The 14953-nt window shown below is 39.6% G+C and overlaps 1 protein-coding gene across 2 annotated transcripts in view; it reads right to left on the bottom strand.

The window, feature by feature from the left end:
• erc2 (ELKS/RAB6-interacting/CAST family member 2) overlaps positions 1-14953 on the bottom strand; it is a 38657-nt gene that overhangs the window by 21012 nt on the left and 2692 nt on the right. For both annotated transcript variants that reach the window (XM_067587247.1, XM_067587246.1), the window contains exons 2-4: positions 11436-12242; positions 630-1064; positions 231-305 (exon numbers count right to left, since the gene is read on the bottom strand). In XM_067587247.1, the coding sequence (XP_067443348.1) occupies positions 231-305; positions 630-1064; positions 11436-12107 (1182 nt within the window). In that variant the 5' untranslated portion in view covers positions 12108-12242. The remainder of the gene's footprint in view (positions 1-230; positions 306-629; positions 1065-11435; positions 12243-14953) is intronic.

The following is a 14953-nucleotide window of genomic DNA, read 5'->3' as shown; positions in this document are numbered from 1 at the left end:
CGCAAGATAATCAACATGTGCTTTTACACACATTTTCCACCATTGTTTGTCTATCTACAGGCTCCAGTCATAGTTTCACATGAATTTCAACATGAATATTATAATAGCTAGATAATAAAATCACTCCATGTTAATAACTTAAGAAGAATATTCATTTGAAGATGTTGTATCTGGTGTTGAGTGATGCATGAGGATACAATCAGGCTGTATATTATGAGTCAAGTTCTTACTTTCATCTCTATGATAGTCTGCAGGGCCTTGGTTTTGCTTGGATCCTGATGCAGCTGATTTCTCCTGTGCAGTTCCTTACAGAAAAGACACAACATTATGTGGACCAAATACAATAATATGTGTTTTATCTTCTATTTTTAGACCAAAACAGACTACAGAAAAAAACAAACCAAAAACAATCTAAACCCCCCCCAAAAGTTTTTCTGCACTAAAAAGTTTATCTTTCCTACAACTCAGATATTTTTCATTAACATTGCATGTGTCAAACTTCAAGCAGCAGACCAGAGTATATTGATTATGAAATTCACTACTGCCCTCTAGTGACGACAAGATAAAAAAACAGTTTTAACTCTCACAGTGAATCCAGAATATTAATATTAACCCTGGTTACAGTATACCTCTCGCAGATGGATGTTTTCCTTCTCCTTCTGATCCAGAATGACCTCCAGGTGTCCGAGCTGGGCCTCTGCCTCAGCAATGCGCCTGTTTCTCTCCTGCTCCTCCTCCTCAGACACCCTGCCAGGCCCTGGGGGCAGCCCTTTACTCTGCAGCATCTCCAGCAGCTTCTTAATGGACTCATCTCTAGCACCCAATGTCTGTTTCTGGGTCTCGATTCTCAGCTCCATCTCCTCCAGGGTTTTTCTCAACAAGAAAAGCTCCTTGGCCTGCCTGTCATGTTCGGCCTGCAGTCGACGGAAGTTCTCCTCTGTCAGCTCGATGGTGGTGAAGTGCTCCGAACCAGAGCGGTTGCCGCTCTCCTGCTGCAGCAGGTGGTTGAGGTCTCGCTGTGTGCGCAGCTCATCCTGCAGAGCCTGGATGGTCATCTGGAGATGCTGATGAAATTCAGACACATACACATACACACAAACACACACACATACACACACAGAGACTCAGGAATTGTTGAAATTTAGTTTTGGAATAACCACACAATGCAAAGTTTTTCATGATAACAATACACGTAAGGGTAACCACACATAAATACAAACTTCTGAAATGTTGTGCACACGGTTCTGTGGAGAATGCTTTAACAGTGTAGCACTCGCAGTAGGTCAAACATATGGGATAAGTGACTTACCTTTAGATATCTTTAGAAGCAAATACACTGTTAATAACTGATGTCAAAAGAAAGTGTGGAAGTTTTTTTTTTTGTTCATTCTGGTAAAAAAACAACAACTGTATTCTGAAACAGGAGTTGAGTTGGAGTCATTTGGAATCACAGTAACCAGAGAATATTTATACGAACCTGTCAAACAGCTTAATTTATTAGTGTGCTGTGAAAGGTTGCTCTGTTTTTATAGACATGAGCAGAATTAATGAAGGTTATTAACTTGCTAATTAAAGCAGACGACCACCCTGATGCTTTCCTCCAGCGCTCTCTGACACTCAGCCTTAGAGGAACAGATACAAATATTGGATTTCAAACCTCAGAGGTGGCTTCCAGTTACAAGGAAAAGTGGTCTGCAAGTTAATCAAGTACAATATAGAGAAATACTGTGTGCTTATGATTATTTAAAAGACATGGACAGACACTATAACAGAACCTACAGTATCCATACTTTTTAGAGAGGCCATAAAGTTCTGTTCTGTTTGTGTGCGTCTGTGTGTGGTGGAAGAAGAATTGTGATCTCTTATTTAGTAAAAGTAGCAACACCGCAATTTAAAAAATACTCTTTTACAATAAAATTGCATTCAAATCTTACTTAAGTAAAAGTACAGAAGTATTGGAAGCAAAATTATGAAGATCAGGTGTTTTATGTATGAAATACTGATCAGAAAAGTAGCTTATAAATATAGCTGTGAAAATAAATTGTGTGGTGAAAAAAGTACAATATTTACCACTGAAATGTAGTGGAGTAGAAGTGGAAATACTTAAGTAAAGTACAAGTACCAATTGTACTTAAGTACAGTACTAGAGTAAATGTACTTTGTTACGTTTCACCACTGTGTGCTTTATACTGTATGTTGTAATGTGTATAGGTGCGCTGGTTCTGGGTTTAGGGGATCAATGTTATGGCTGAGTTTCTGTCACAAATTGACTCAGGCTTTGTCTTACCTATTAACATTTTCTTCCATCTGATATCTCCAGAGAACAACTTAGATCAATTCATGTCCAGGAAATGGCCCAATCAAGGTTTATTGGGGTGGAAACAGATTCTTAAACTGAAATTAATACCATTTACAGGCAGTCTGAGGTTGTAGGGTTTGTGGTACTAGAGGGGGATGGAACACCAGACACGTTTGCAGTGACATATTTAGACAAAGTAATCACTCTCTGTAACTTTAAAGTGTCTATAGGGGAACATATAAATATAAAAATAGAAATATGAGGGTTCACAGGACAAGGAGGCAGGCTGAACTGCTGGAAATATTTCACTTTCATGGGAGATTCATAGGAGAGAGGAGGTTGTATGGTGCAAAGGGTTTGCCAGGTGTCTGAAAATACACGCCACACTGAAAGGTGACTCTATGTTGTGCACGCAACAAGTGGTGCAAACATAGGGACAAACCTTGGTTCTCCTGGCGTCCAGCAGCTGCAGAGCATGGGCAGAATGAACAGAAAAACAAATGTATGGTAAAAACAGAGCATCGGAGCATGATGCAACAGAGACGGATGATCAACACAAACCAGCCAGAGTTTAAAATGACAGCCACCCGTCAGTCTGCCCCGCTGTCAGTTTATCCACTTTCAGCCCTCAGTCAGTACATCATATTCACAAAATTCCTACAGACAAAATATGACATTACTGAGATGACCTTTCTGGAAAGAGATGAAGTCAAGGTTTGAAATGGTTTCAAAAATGGCTCCAATCAACCACCATGATATTACATGAACGGATATTAGATTAGATGGTCTAATATAAGTATTAGTAGTAGTGGTAGCAGTAGTAACACTGATAGTAATAGTAGTAGTATAAATAATATTAGTAGCAGTAGTAGTGATCAGATAATGATGTGATGAGATGAGGTACAGTATTAATGTTGCTGTAGTGATGTTAAATTAATTTATGTCATATTGTGGAGCTGAAAAAATTTTTATATTGTGAAGCTGAAATAATTTGTTGATTAACTGATTAATGGATCGACAGAAAATGAACAGCAACTGTTTTTGTAACTGATTAATCATTTAAGTAACTTTTCAAACAAAAATTCAAAACATTCTCTGGTTGCAGCTTCTCAAAACTAAATATGTGCTGCTTTTCTTTGATTTATGAGATGTCACTTTGGGTTTTAGGACACTGCAATGGGTATTTACAGACCAGAATAATTGATATTGAAAATAATCATTAGTTGCAGCTTTAATTTATTGACACTATTAAGACAGCATAGTAAAAAGCAATATATTGATTGATGTTTGGAGACTCATGAAACATAATTAAAAGACAAATACCAAAGCAGACAACTAAATCTACTTTTCCTTCCCTCCACTCCCTCAGTTCCCTCAGTACAGAACAGTGGAGCATTTGCTCTTCCGACCATCAGGGGGCAGTGTTTCTATTAGCAGAAGGAGCTGATGCACTTTCTGCTGACTGCAGGACTGCTGCCATCTTCAACAGTGGTGGTCACACTCCCCTTGTGCGAGTCAGTGCCATTTGGTCCAGCAACAGAAACCACTTTGTGTTTCTCTAATTTTCTATTTCACACTGAGTGTAGTTCATTCATTTACATACACAGGATGTCAACTACTCACATCCCTACTGTCAGCACTTGAAATGCAACCAAATTTTACATTAAAGAAAGGATCCACACACTGTCCTAAAACTTGCAACCAGAACATTTTATGGACAAACAAATAACATTTCAATCCAACAAGGATCTCACTCATACATGTGGAATAATTCTTCACTAAATAATTATTTTCCACAATGTACAGATAATCCTTTCCAACGTTCCTTCTTAATCATAAAAATGTTTGTTCAATATTGCTAGAATATTGTGGGGAAAAAGTGGCTTCCTTTATGAGTTATGACCATGTAGAGAGAGAAAAAAAGCAAATATTGGCTGCTACTCCTTGCTTACACAAAATCAAATTAATATGGCAGAGAGCAATATTCAATCGGTTAAACCAAAACCTTTTTTTCACCCCATTTCTCTCTCCTCAGATCTTCCTTCTCAGCCATCTCACCTGATACTGCCCTCTCTCCCTTCCTCTCATTACTCCCTCTCTCTGCCCTGATCAATAACCTGCCGTCTTGGAACTAAACTGCAGGAGACAGTCCAATGATTCCATTTGCATAATTGCACTCTGAGTTAAATGACTATATGGCCTTTGCTCCTTAACCCCCCACGCCGCCCCACCCCACCCCACCCCACCCATCAATAGCAGAACTGTACCAGTTCCTGTGAGTCAGTCATGACTCAGCGGATATTGGCATTGCGGTCACCCTGCCCCAAGAGAAGGCTTCTCTTTCACTGCATATCCTGAAAATGAGCTTCCAGGGGTTTTTACAGAAGGAGGGAGATGTTGAGCTACAGTACTTCCTCCCTAACTGACACCTGGGGCAGCCAGGGGTAACTGGCTGTCATAAATCCTTTTGTGCAGAAAAACAAAATCCTTCTGAGAGCTACAATAGACAAGACAAGAAGGAGAAGTATTCTGCCACCCTCCAACAATGATAAAAAAGCTTAAAAATACCAAAAGCTGTGTCTACTTAAATGCAGATTAATAATGCGTACAGCAGCACACTTCAGGTTTGATTTTTCACAATGTTTGTTTTGTCACATGGTAAAAATTATAGACTATGAGTCTACAGGCATGCTTGCGGCATCTTACTTTAGCATGTTAGCATGCTAATATTTGCTGATTAGCAATAAACACAAAGTACAACTGAGACAGGTGGGAAATTTCATTAGTTTTGCAAGTATTTGGACAAATTACAATTTTGACTTGATGATGACGCTATTGTAGATGATCATAAAACTTTTATTTTTTCTTGTATTAGTGTCTGTTCCAAATTTCATGAGAATCCAGTCAATAGTTAGATTAGATGTCAGGGGATCACTTAAGTCTTTGGGATACATCGTCTCAGGACAATAATAATCTTTACAAAATTTCATAGAAATCCATCTGATAGTTGTTGAGATATTTCAGTCTAAACTAAAGTGATGGACCAACAGACCAACCATGACTAAAAATGTGTTGTGTAATCAGACATTAACACTGTTAACACAATAAATCTGCTACTCTGTACCCAGATTGATAATCAAAGCTGTCAACATTCAGCTCTTCTAGCAGGTGGCACAGGCATGTGTGGTATACTGTACATGTGAGTGTGTGTTAGTAAGAGTGGGTGTTTGCATTAGACAGATGGACAGCTCCAAAGCGCTTAGTCAGAGCAGCCTACTGCTCACTAATTCTCTATGTTGTATGTCGTGATGGCTGACAATATACAATTACACCCACAGCCATGCCAGAAAATGTTGCATTTCTTCATCTCCCCTCAGCTAAAAGAAAGTTAGAGAACAACGTGAATGCAGAAATCTGAGACATTCAGGAAAGCACAAGAGTTACGTAACACTGAATACTGAATGATATTTTCTTTATGGTACTTTTAAGTGCTCACCAAGTGTGCATAAGGTCATTTATAATATCTTTTATTTATATTCCGGTTTATCATTTGAAGAATATATGATGTGCCAGAGCAGATAGTAGAAGCAACTGCAATACTTCAGATCATTATTCAGTTTGATAAAGCTGGCTCCTATCTTTAGGCTTCCTTTAATTTACTGGGTGTCAGAGTGTCACAGTGAGTAATATTCAGTTCACACACACACACACATGCACTCACATAGTTTTTCATTTCAGCATTTACATAACTAAGTCTTTAAAAGATGGCACTAACAATATTGATGATGATGAATCCTACTATTCACAGCACTAATAATGGTGTTAAAGTCTGAATAGTAATTCAACTAAAACATCAGTTTTGATGCTGCTTGATATTAGTGCAGCCTTTAGTACTGTTGACCAAAAAACACTTGACAGAAAAAAGTGGGTGAGGTTATTATGAACAGACCTCATTTGGTTCAGATCATATCTCGAAGAAAGAGGCTATGCTTTTGCGATTGGTGATCATAAATCTGAGCTGATCACCATGATGTAGAGTTCACCAGGGTTCAATCCTTGGGTCTCTATTATTCAACCCATACATGCTCTCTCTTGGTCAACTAATATATGGCAATAACTTCGCAGTTATTGCCATATATTACACAGACAACATTCTTTGCCTTGTTGCATTTGTAGCAACATACAACTTACTACTGCATGTATTTCTGGTCTATTAATATTTTTGTCTATTTGTATTTTATTTAATTTTATATATGCTTTAAAATCTGATTTTAGTTTATTTGATTGATTTTCGTGTTTTTTATTGCTTATCAATTGCTTATTATTATATTGATTTTTTTTCATATAGTGTGAAGCACTTTGAATTGGCTGTGTTTGAAAAGTGCAACATAAATAAACCACCTTGCCTTACAATAGTAATAATACTATAAATTATTTCTAAAAAAAATATTTACAATGTGCTTTTTATGTACATACAGTTTGTTCAAAAGGTATATTTTTTTTGTTTTTTAAAGATTATTTTTGGGCATTTTTTCCCTTTACTATAATTGACAGTACTGTATATACTGTAGTAAAGAGGCAAGCAGGAAATGTAAGGAGAGAAAAGAGAATAATGTGCAAAAGTCCCCCGAGCCACATTCATTCAGGGACCTTGCAGTTATGTTGTGTCCTAGACCCATTAGCCACCAAGACATCCACATTTTTTTCTTCAATATTTTTAATTGCTGCACTGGGATATCAACCACTATAACACAGCGTACACAGCTAACATCCATTAGGCCCTTAGACATATGCACTATGAAAAACAACTTGCTGCTCCTCTTATTTAGTATTGAATTTTTCTCTTCCAGTGATGCTAAATACTCAGTGATACACAGCATCTGGGTAATGACGAGGTGAAGATGTATAATTTCAATGTGATTTTGCATGAAAACCAGACAGTCAGTGTACTAGTGCAGGCAATCAATAAACCATTCAAACCATTCAAATAAATATAAAGGCTTAGTCTCATCTGCAGCAATGTCACCAAATTACGGCCTTTCAAATCACAAAACCATTGTCACATGGGTGTTGATTCAAAGCAATGTTCAGGGTAAACAGCATTTGGTTCAAGCTGTATTTTATCCTTATTGACTGTATGAAAGCACATCACTGTCGGCATCCTAAAGCCGAGACAGAGAGTCGCTAGGAGCTCTACACCATGAGGAGCAGAGGAACAATAGGGACAATGATCCTAAATATGTGGCGTTCAATACTGCAAACACCAGGCAAAACACGTGTTCTTCTCTGCCTCATTCCTGCATATTATCTACTTTCTAGGAAACATTAATCTTACAATTTCAAATATTATGAATCTTAATGAATAATATCACAAATGTTCTTTAATCAAGTGTCTCCTTAACACTGATGAGGTAATAGGAGATGTTTCAATATATTGTGTGAATAAAGTGAAAGTGCAGCAGAAAAGCGTGAAATGCATTTATGTCCACCTTTTTTTCCCCTGATTAAATGAAAAATATTTTTTTTATTGGACTCTGCGTCGACTTGTTAAGATGGACGTGTTTGCACTGTTGGCATTGCTCTGATCTAATGTAAAACAGACCTTAACATGTCTCATCCCCTTTGTTTTGTTCTTTCATCCTCCACTCTCATCTCAACCTTACCAGCCTTGCTCTCTATAAATGTTTCCCTGCTTCTCTGCATTTCATCTCATCTTGTTCAGATCAAATCGAGGGGGAGACTTCTCATTTCTTCACCTTCCAGTCCTCTAGAGGAGGTAGCAGCCATCTTATGTGCTCAGATGGGAGGTGGCTGCCAAAGGAAGGATCCATGGCTGTGACTTTTCAAGTGATATTTCCTATGTCCACATTAGCTCACTGTGTCGTGACATAGCCGAAAACATCAATACCTTTGTTGATCAAGTATATGTGACTGCTGCAAACTTGTTTGCCACCCACTGAACAGAGCTAAATGTCAACTCAGCTGCCTAAATGCTCATTGTGAACAGTGTGCACACCTGCTGCATCACCGGATCTATGAATCATACGTGCAAATGAGTAATTGTGACTTCACCTCTCCCACACGCTACAGTATACAGACTGGTGGTGATGACTAAACCTCTGCACATACATTAGTAGTTGGCACAACTACAAAAAAGTGACATCTAATTGAAAATGCAGACATTTCTGTTCACACATATGTACAGTACAGTATACACACATACTAAACTAAGCATAGCAAGTATCACATTACTATTCCTGGCATACAGTTAACTCACTCCCACTCTGTTCATATGTTCATTCCTCTTATTGCTCAGACATGTAACAAGCAGCAGTTTACAGTAAAGAATGTCATGTCTGAGGCATGAAATCCATGCACAGACAGAGCAGCGTGATATGGGAGACTCAGCCACCATTTTGGCGATTGCGTTGATGAGGGCTAACTGGGTGGCTGAGCAGCAGTGGTCATGACTCAGTCAGATATGGTACGCTCTAGCTCACACACTTGCCTCTAGCAGCCCTTGTCCAGCTTCCACACGACAAAAAATTCTTCTGAATTTAAATCAGACAGTTCAGCATTATAACAGACAGTGCCAGTCGCATAGTACATTAAAAATGAGTCTTAAAACAGTCCTGAGCTAATCATACCTCTAGCCATGACCATCGACTGTTTTGACTAAAGCTCTGCGGGCTATGTGTGGTATTTCACTCATTGTGGAGTCTGTGCTATACAAAACAGATGAAAGAGTAACCCTAATGCCTGAATGGTTTTCTTATTCTCCTAAGATGTGGTACAAAGAAGCAAATCTTATTTTTCACAAGATAAATAATACACAGTATTTACTCAAGCTAATAGAAGCCTGAGGCACTTGATGCAATTGTATAAGGCTGCCACAAGACAGACGTAATGATTGGCCTGAAATTACTCCATTATTAATGAGACAATTTGCTCCTCAGTCAGCCTCTCAACAAGCCCGATGGGTGTGACCAAACCATTGCACTGTAAGTACACACTTACATAAGGACGCCTCACACGCTAGAAATCAAGATAGAAAAGGCCAATTATAGTAACAAGGCACATCTGCCTTTTATTAGCCGGCATACTTCATTAATTAACCCTACCAAGAGAGATATAAATATCATCCGGTGCAGAGTCAGGGCTAACGCTGATGGACAAGGCTGAGGATAAAAAAAGAGTCAGCTCTTTGTATGGAGCTCAAAGGCCTGAAAGCCCACACTGTACAGCTTTCATATTCTGCTGGACACATTCCTGCAGTGTATGAGGCCAATATATACAAGGATCCACGCTGTGTATTTAATAGCACAGACAATAAGTGAAATGATGAATGGCTCTGGCCCTGTCAGTGACAGTGCTGGTTTAGCTTGAACAGGCACAGTCTCTTCCCAAACACTGTTCCTATATATTTTCATGAATCATAAAGCTATGATCCCCCCCGCTGGGGATCGCCAGCAGGTAAAACCATCCGATTGTGAGGCAGAGAGCTCAACACTTTCCCCTTTAACAGCATGGCACAGCTTCAGGGACAAGCTGGCAAATGGTAGCCTCTTTAAACTCCAGTGAAAGCAGGTGAAGCCAGATACATTTTTTTTAGAGGGGGATGTTCGACTGCAAGCAGACATGCACAAAGACAGGACTAATATGAGGGTCACACTAATGGTATCCTGCTATGACCTTGAAGGGCGTAGTGACAGTGTCTGCCGCTTTGAGTAATGAGTGGTCTACTGCCTGCTCAATTTCTGACATCACCGAATATCACTCAGGCAGAGAGACGGAAACGTAGACAGACTGGCACAAAGACCACAACCAGCTGGCAAAAATTCAGCCTTTACGTTGCTTGAGGCGTCGTGCAATTTGCTGCATCATGCCACAGCCTGCCTCAAAAAGAAAGAAAAACACTGTAGAGCTCAGTCTGACCAGTCAAGCAATACGCTGACCTATTCCACAATACCTTGTGTCGTGCACTTTTACTTGCAAGCTGAAAAATCAAACTGCACTACATTTCAGGTAGCGATTTCCTTCCAATCTATAGAGAAGATTGTAATTATTTACTGATGAAAACATGAAAATTGCCTAAATTAGGGTGACACAGCATTTTACCATATTAAATGCAAAATCACTTTAGGCTTGCAAGAGTGGTAAATTATGTTCAGCTGACATCTACATTATTTCCAGTGTATCTAACACTAAATTAATAATAATCAGTTAGAAAATACGTACACGGTGCAGTGAGAAGAATTAAAAAGAAGCTGTGGTTTGGTATTTTTCTGGATTTAGTAAAAGAGAAAATAAACATATGAGCTTTATACCATATTTGAAGACAGTGACGGCCAGATGAATAGAGGTAGACAGAGAGAGATGATCAAAGTCAGAGTGAGTATATGAAAGATGGTGGAAAAGGGAAAAGAGAGACAAACAGAGAGAGAGAGAAAGAAACACAGACAGAGAGTGTTTAAGTGTCCTTGGCATTTGTCTCTGGGCCTTGTGCCTACTTTTGTCACTAACTGATTTAACTGGGTCATGACTACACCCCTACACTGAAGCAAGCAGAAAAACCCTTTGACATCTCACACTCTGGGTCCAATCTGATAATAACCTTTGACAATAAAATAAATCAGTGTTACAACCAGGTTTGTGTTAAAAAGCGACTGTATACAGTGGTTTCATACACTACAAGGCACATGCTGTGTACAGTTGAGGATTTAAAACGTATGCTGAATCAAATTACATCAGTAGATCAGTTCAGATGTCAAAAAACGAGATTACGGAAAACTAGATTATATGGTTTTATATTTCCTGTGGCTCAAGTGGTCTCTCTGACATTGATTTTAAGGAGTACTCGGTGAGGAGAGTGTGTGTTAAATATTTATGTACACAAAGAACTCTTTCCAGAAAGGTTTCAACAATGATTGAAAAACATGACTGACTGCAATAATTCTTTGAGATCTCAGACTGAGGATGACAATGGTCTATTGCAGAAAAGAGAATGGTAAAAGCGGAGACAGACACATCAAAAAAGACAATACTTGAAAAAATAGAAAGACAGACTAGCAGCAACTGCAACTACAATTTACTGCAGTAATGAGTGGATTATGACAGCTGAGAGGACCACTCTCACCTGGTTCTCCTCATGAGTGACTCTCATCTGCTCCTTAAGGATTGATGTGCGTGCTGCCTCTTCTTTCCTCATTATCCGCTCCTTCTTCAGCTCAGGACTCCAGAAGCTTTTGATGCTGTTGGTAGAAGATCCCAACTTACTGTCCTTCAGGTCAAGCTCCCTGCGCAGCAGCTCATTCTCCCTCTGCATCTCCCTGAGCTGGGCCTGCATCTCCAGCAGCTCCCCCCCACTGCCCCGCACCGCCTGCCTCAGCAGAGCGGAGGGCACCCCCTGGTGGTGGTGGGGGTGCAGCATGGAGAGGGAGCCCAGGTCACTGTAAGACAGAAGGTCAGCATGGGGCAGCCCCACTGAAGCGATGTTGGGACTGCTGCCCATGGCTGTGACGCGGCCCCCGTACATGGCCCGGCTGGTGGCACGACCCAGAGTCATAGTGCCTTTTGGGTAGGTGGCAGTTGAGCCCACGCCCTCGTGGTCGCTCAGGTACATGGGCCCCGAAGTGGCATAGGCAGCGTTGAGGGACTGGATGTTCTCCATGGAGAGCGTCTTGCCCCCCGCACCACCCCCGCCCCCGCTGTTGGCCCTCCGATGGCCCAGTCTGGGGGACCTTGGCAGGCGCGGGGACCGTGCGGGGCTGCTCTCTATATGGCCTACAGCTCTGGCACTGCCGTACATGTCCTGTGAATCGGCGGTGTAGCCACCAGAGGGTCCTTAACAGGGGCGCGCTGAAATGAGACTGCTCTGACTCTCTGAACCGCACATGGGTGACTTATTTCATGCCTTAATAGGTGGAGCACATCAAAATCAGATCTGAGGAAACAGGAGAGAAGCACCTGTTAGATGAACAAAAACAGTTTTTATGTGTCAGATGAAAGCCACAGAAAAACACTTCAAACTTAAAAAAAAACACATTTTCCCTGCATGATGAAGAAAGAAATAGTTCTGTTCGCTATAAGACTGTAGGCGGCAAAATCAGCAACAAACTGTCACATTTTATGTGGCTCCTATTTCAAATGGCCACAGCATCAATGAATTCCCAGCAACATCCTGGATTTCCCACTGGCCAACATTTATCTAAATCCCATTAATGCTGCTGATAAAGTCCGGAAAGACAATACAGCTTTACAACCATGCAGTACATTAGCTAAATAATAGACTAATTAAAACACTGGATATTATATCTTATTTCACATTAGTCTGTTCTGATCAATAATGGTCAAGTGTAAATAAGAGTAAATAATGATATCCATGGAGTAATAACGAAATGCAGAACAAAATGTTCTTATTTAAATGAATCCTGTGAAAAATTTAATCATTCAAATACCACAGTTTTTAGATTAGCAATTAGTTAAAACGAGCATATTTTGTGCCTCCAGTAAAGATGTATAGACCTTATTAATTAGCAGCTTATGTGCGTGTGATGTTAGCTCCCTAGCTGATCAGATCTTCTTCTGTTTTCTGTGGCGAACACACTGATGTTTGGATACAAGGTTTATTGAAAAGTGTTAGAAACAAAGTGACAGAAACGTAACAGTGCGTGCTGCTACAGTATTCAGAGCACCCGAGCACATCAACAGACACTGTGTTGCACTTGGCAATACAATCAATACAATATCTTCCACTCAATGCAATAAAAATCAGTTATGAAAGACAGCTAACACAATCAGGCTCATAGCACACAGCATAAAGTAATCCTCTGCAGTATTGTTCTATCTCATAAACACATAAAATGTACAAATTAACATAAACCAGGGACTTGCTATGACTTTGTAACCACTGATGTTATATTATTCACATTATGACTGTGCAGACTTCTGGACTGAGCAGATGTTAGCACTGATCTGATTATACTGATTTTTTTTTGTTCCTGATATTATTGTTGTTTGTTGTGCACTTCAAGAAAAAAATACCTCAAATAATTATATTTTATACATTTCCAAAAAGTTGATTAGCTTAATGAGTTAAACCATAGTATACAAGTATACCATACTGTGGGACTGAAAACTGAAGTAAAATTTACTAGTAATAATTTTAATCAAGATGGGAGATTCAAAGATTTTAAGATACTGCACATCCCACTGGCTGACTAGGAAATAAGAATAGGGAAGGCTGAATTTTTAATGGTGTAATAATGACTCTGAAGCTTCAATATATCACAAGATATAAAGCAGGCAAGCTTGAGATGGCAGGTAATGACAGTGCCATTATTACACCATGGTAGATCATTTTTTTAATGTAAAAAAAAAAAGAAACAGAGAGAAAACGACAAATGTTGAAGGCAGAGACACAGACATTGAAGTTGTTTATGTCACAAGTTGTCTGGTGATGAATAATGTTGGACTGACTCTGCCATGAAAGTGAACTATGGTACTTTCTCTCTGCTGGTGACACTTGCTGCTCAGACCCAGTTGCCATGGTGACAATGCCTGGGCTAACAGAGATAAAGCACCTCGGTCGTCTCACATACCGGTGGCATAAGTTTCCACAAAGTGCAGAAAAACAACTGTGGCCAAGTGTAGATATTGACATGACATTTATAGGCGCTATCTCTCCAAACATCCTAAGTTTGTTTGTTTTAACTTGATGTGTATTATTTTATTTTTCCTTGAGGGACAGATAAATTAATAGCTCATGGCACAGAACAGGTCTCCTCTGTGAATGAAATTCAGTACGATTTCAGATGACAGGAACCCTCAGCTGCACTCACTAAGACATCATCTGTGAGGAAACACTGGGCCAGGGGCGATCACTGCAGCCCAGCAGAGGAGGTCAGAAAGGACACTGTCGTCTCTGTTAGTTATATCAAGTAACAGGTGTCTAGGTATGGGATGACGATGTATAACCATAAAATGGCAGAACAAATCCACCAGAATCTGTTTAAAGGTTTGGACAGGCTTAAGATTTTACATTCATAGCCAATTAATAGTGTAAAATAACTTCTTTTCATCTGTCCCTATGAGAGACAGAGGCAAATTTTACAAACACAGACAAACTCATGAACAACAAACACAGCTGCTCTTATCTGCAGTGGTCAGCTTGCTACAGCAGGCCTGTAAAGTCTGGTTAGTAAATGCAATGGGCAGTACAGACAAACCAACAAAAATACCTTATAATGAATTACAACAACCCTGCAGTACATCCAATTTGGTGTGGCTCATAATGTTTTTTTGTTTTTTTTTGTTGATGATTCAACTCAGTGGTCATTTCTGAGGCTGCATTGTGATTTGCACTGTCAAGCATCTTTCAGTGTTTGTGAGGCTTTACTTGCAGTGTCTGTTCCTCTTTGATAACGCAGTTTCTTTTTGTTTAGCATATAGTGTCATGATTTTTTTAGACTTGCTCCTCATCACCACTGATGCACAAACAATTCAGGCTGTGTCTTTTTGTACCACTTAAAGTTGCCTGATGTTACTTTGAAAACATATAAACTGTGTGACTGTTATCAACTACTAACTGGTATTAAACTTCATTATGACTCACTTGTGTAGCAGACTTTGTAATTGTGAATTTACAGGATAATG

The sequence above is a fragment of the Thunnus thynnus genome, chromosome 4 (assembly GCF_963924715.1).
Source record: "Thunnus thynnus chromosome 4, fThuThy2.1, whole genome shotgun sequence".
Lineage (NCBI taxonomy): Eukaryota > Metazoa > Chordata > Actinopteri > Scombriformes > Scombridae > Thunnus > Thunnus thynnus.
This window is presented reverse-complemented; position numbering and strand designations above follow the sequence as displayed.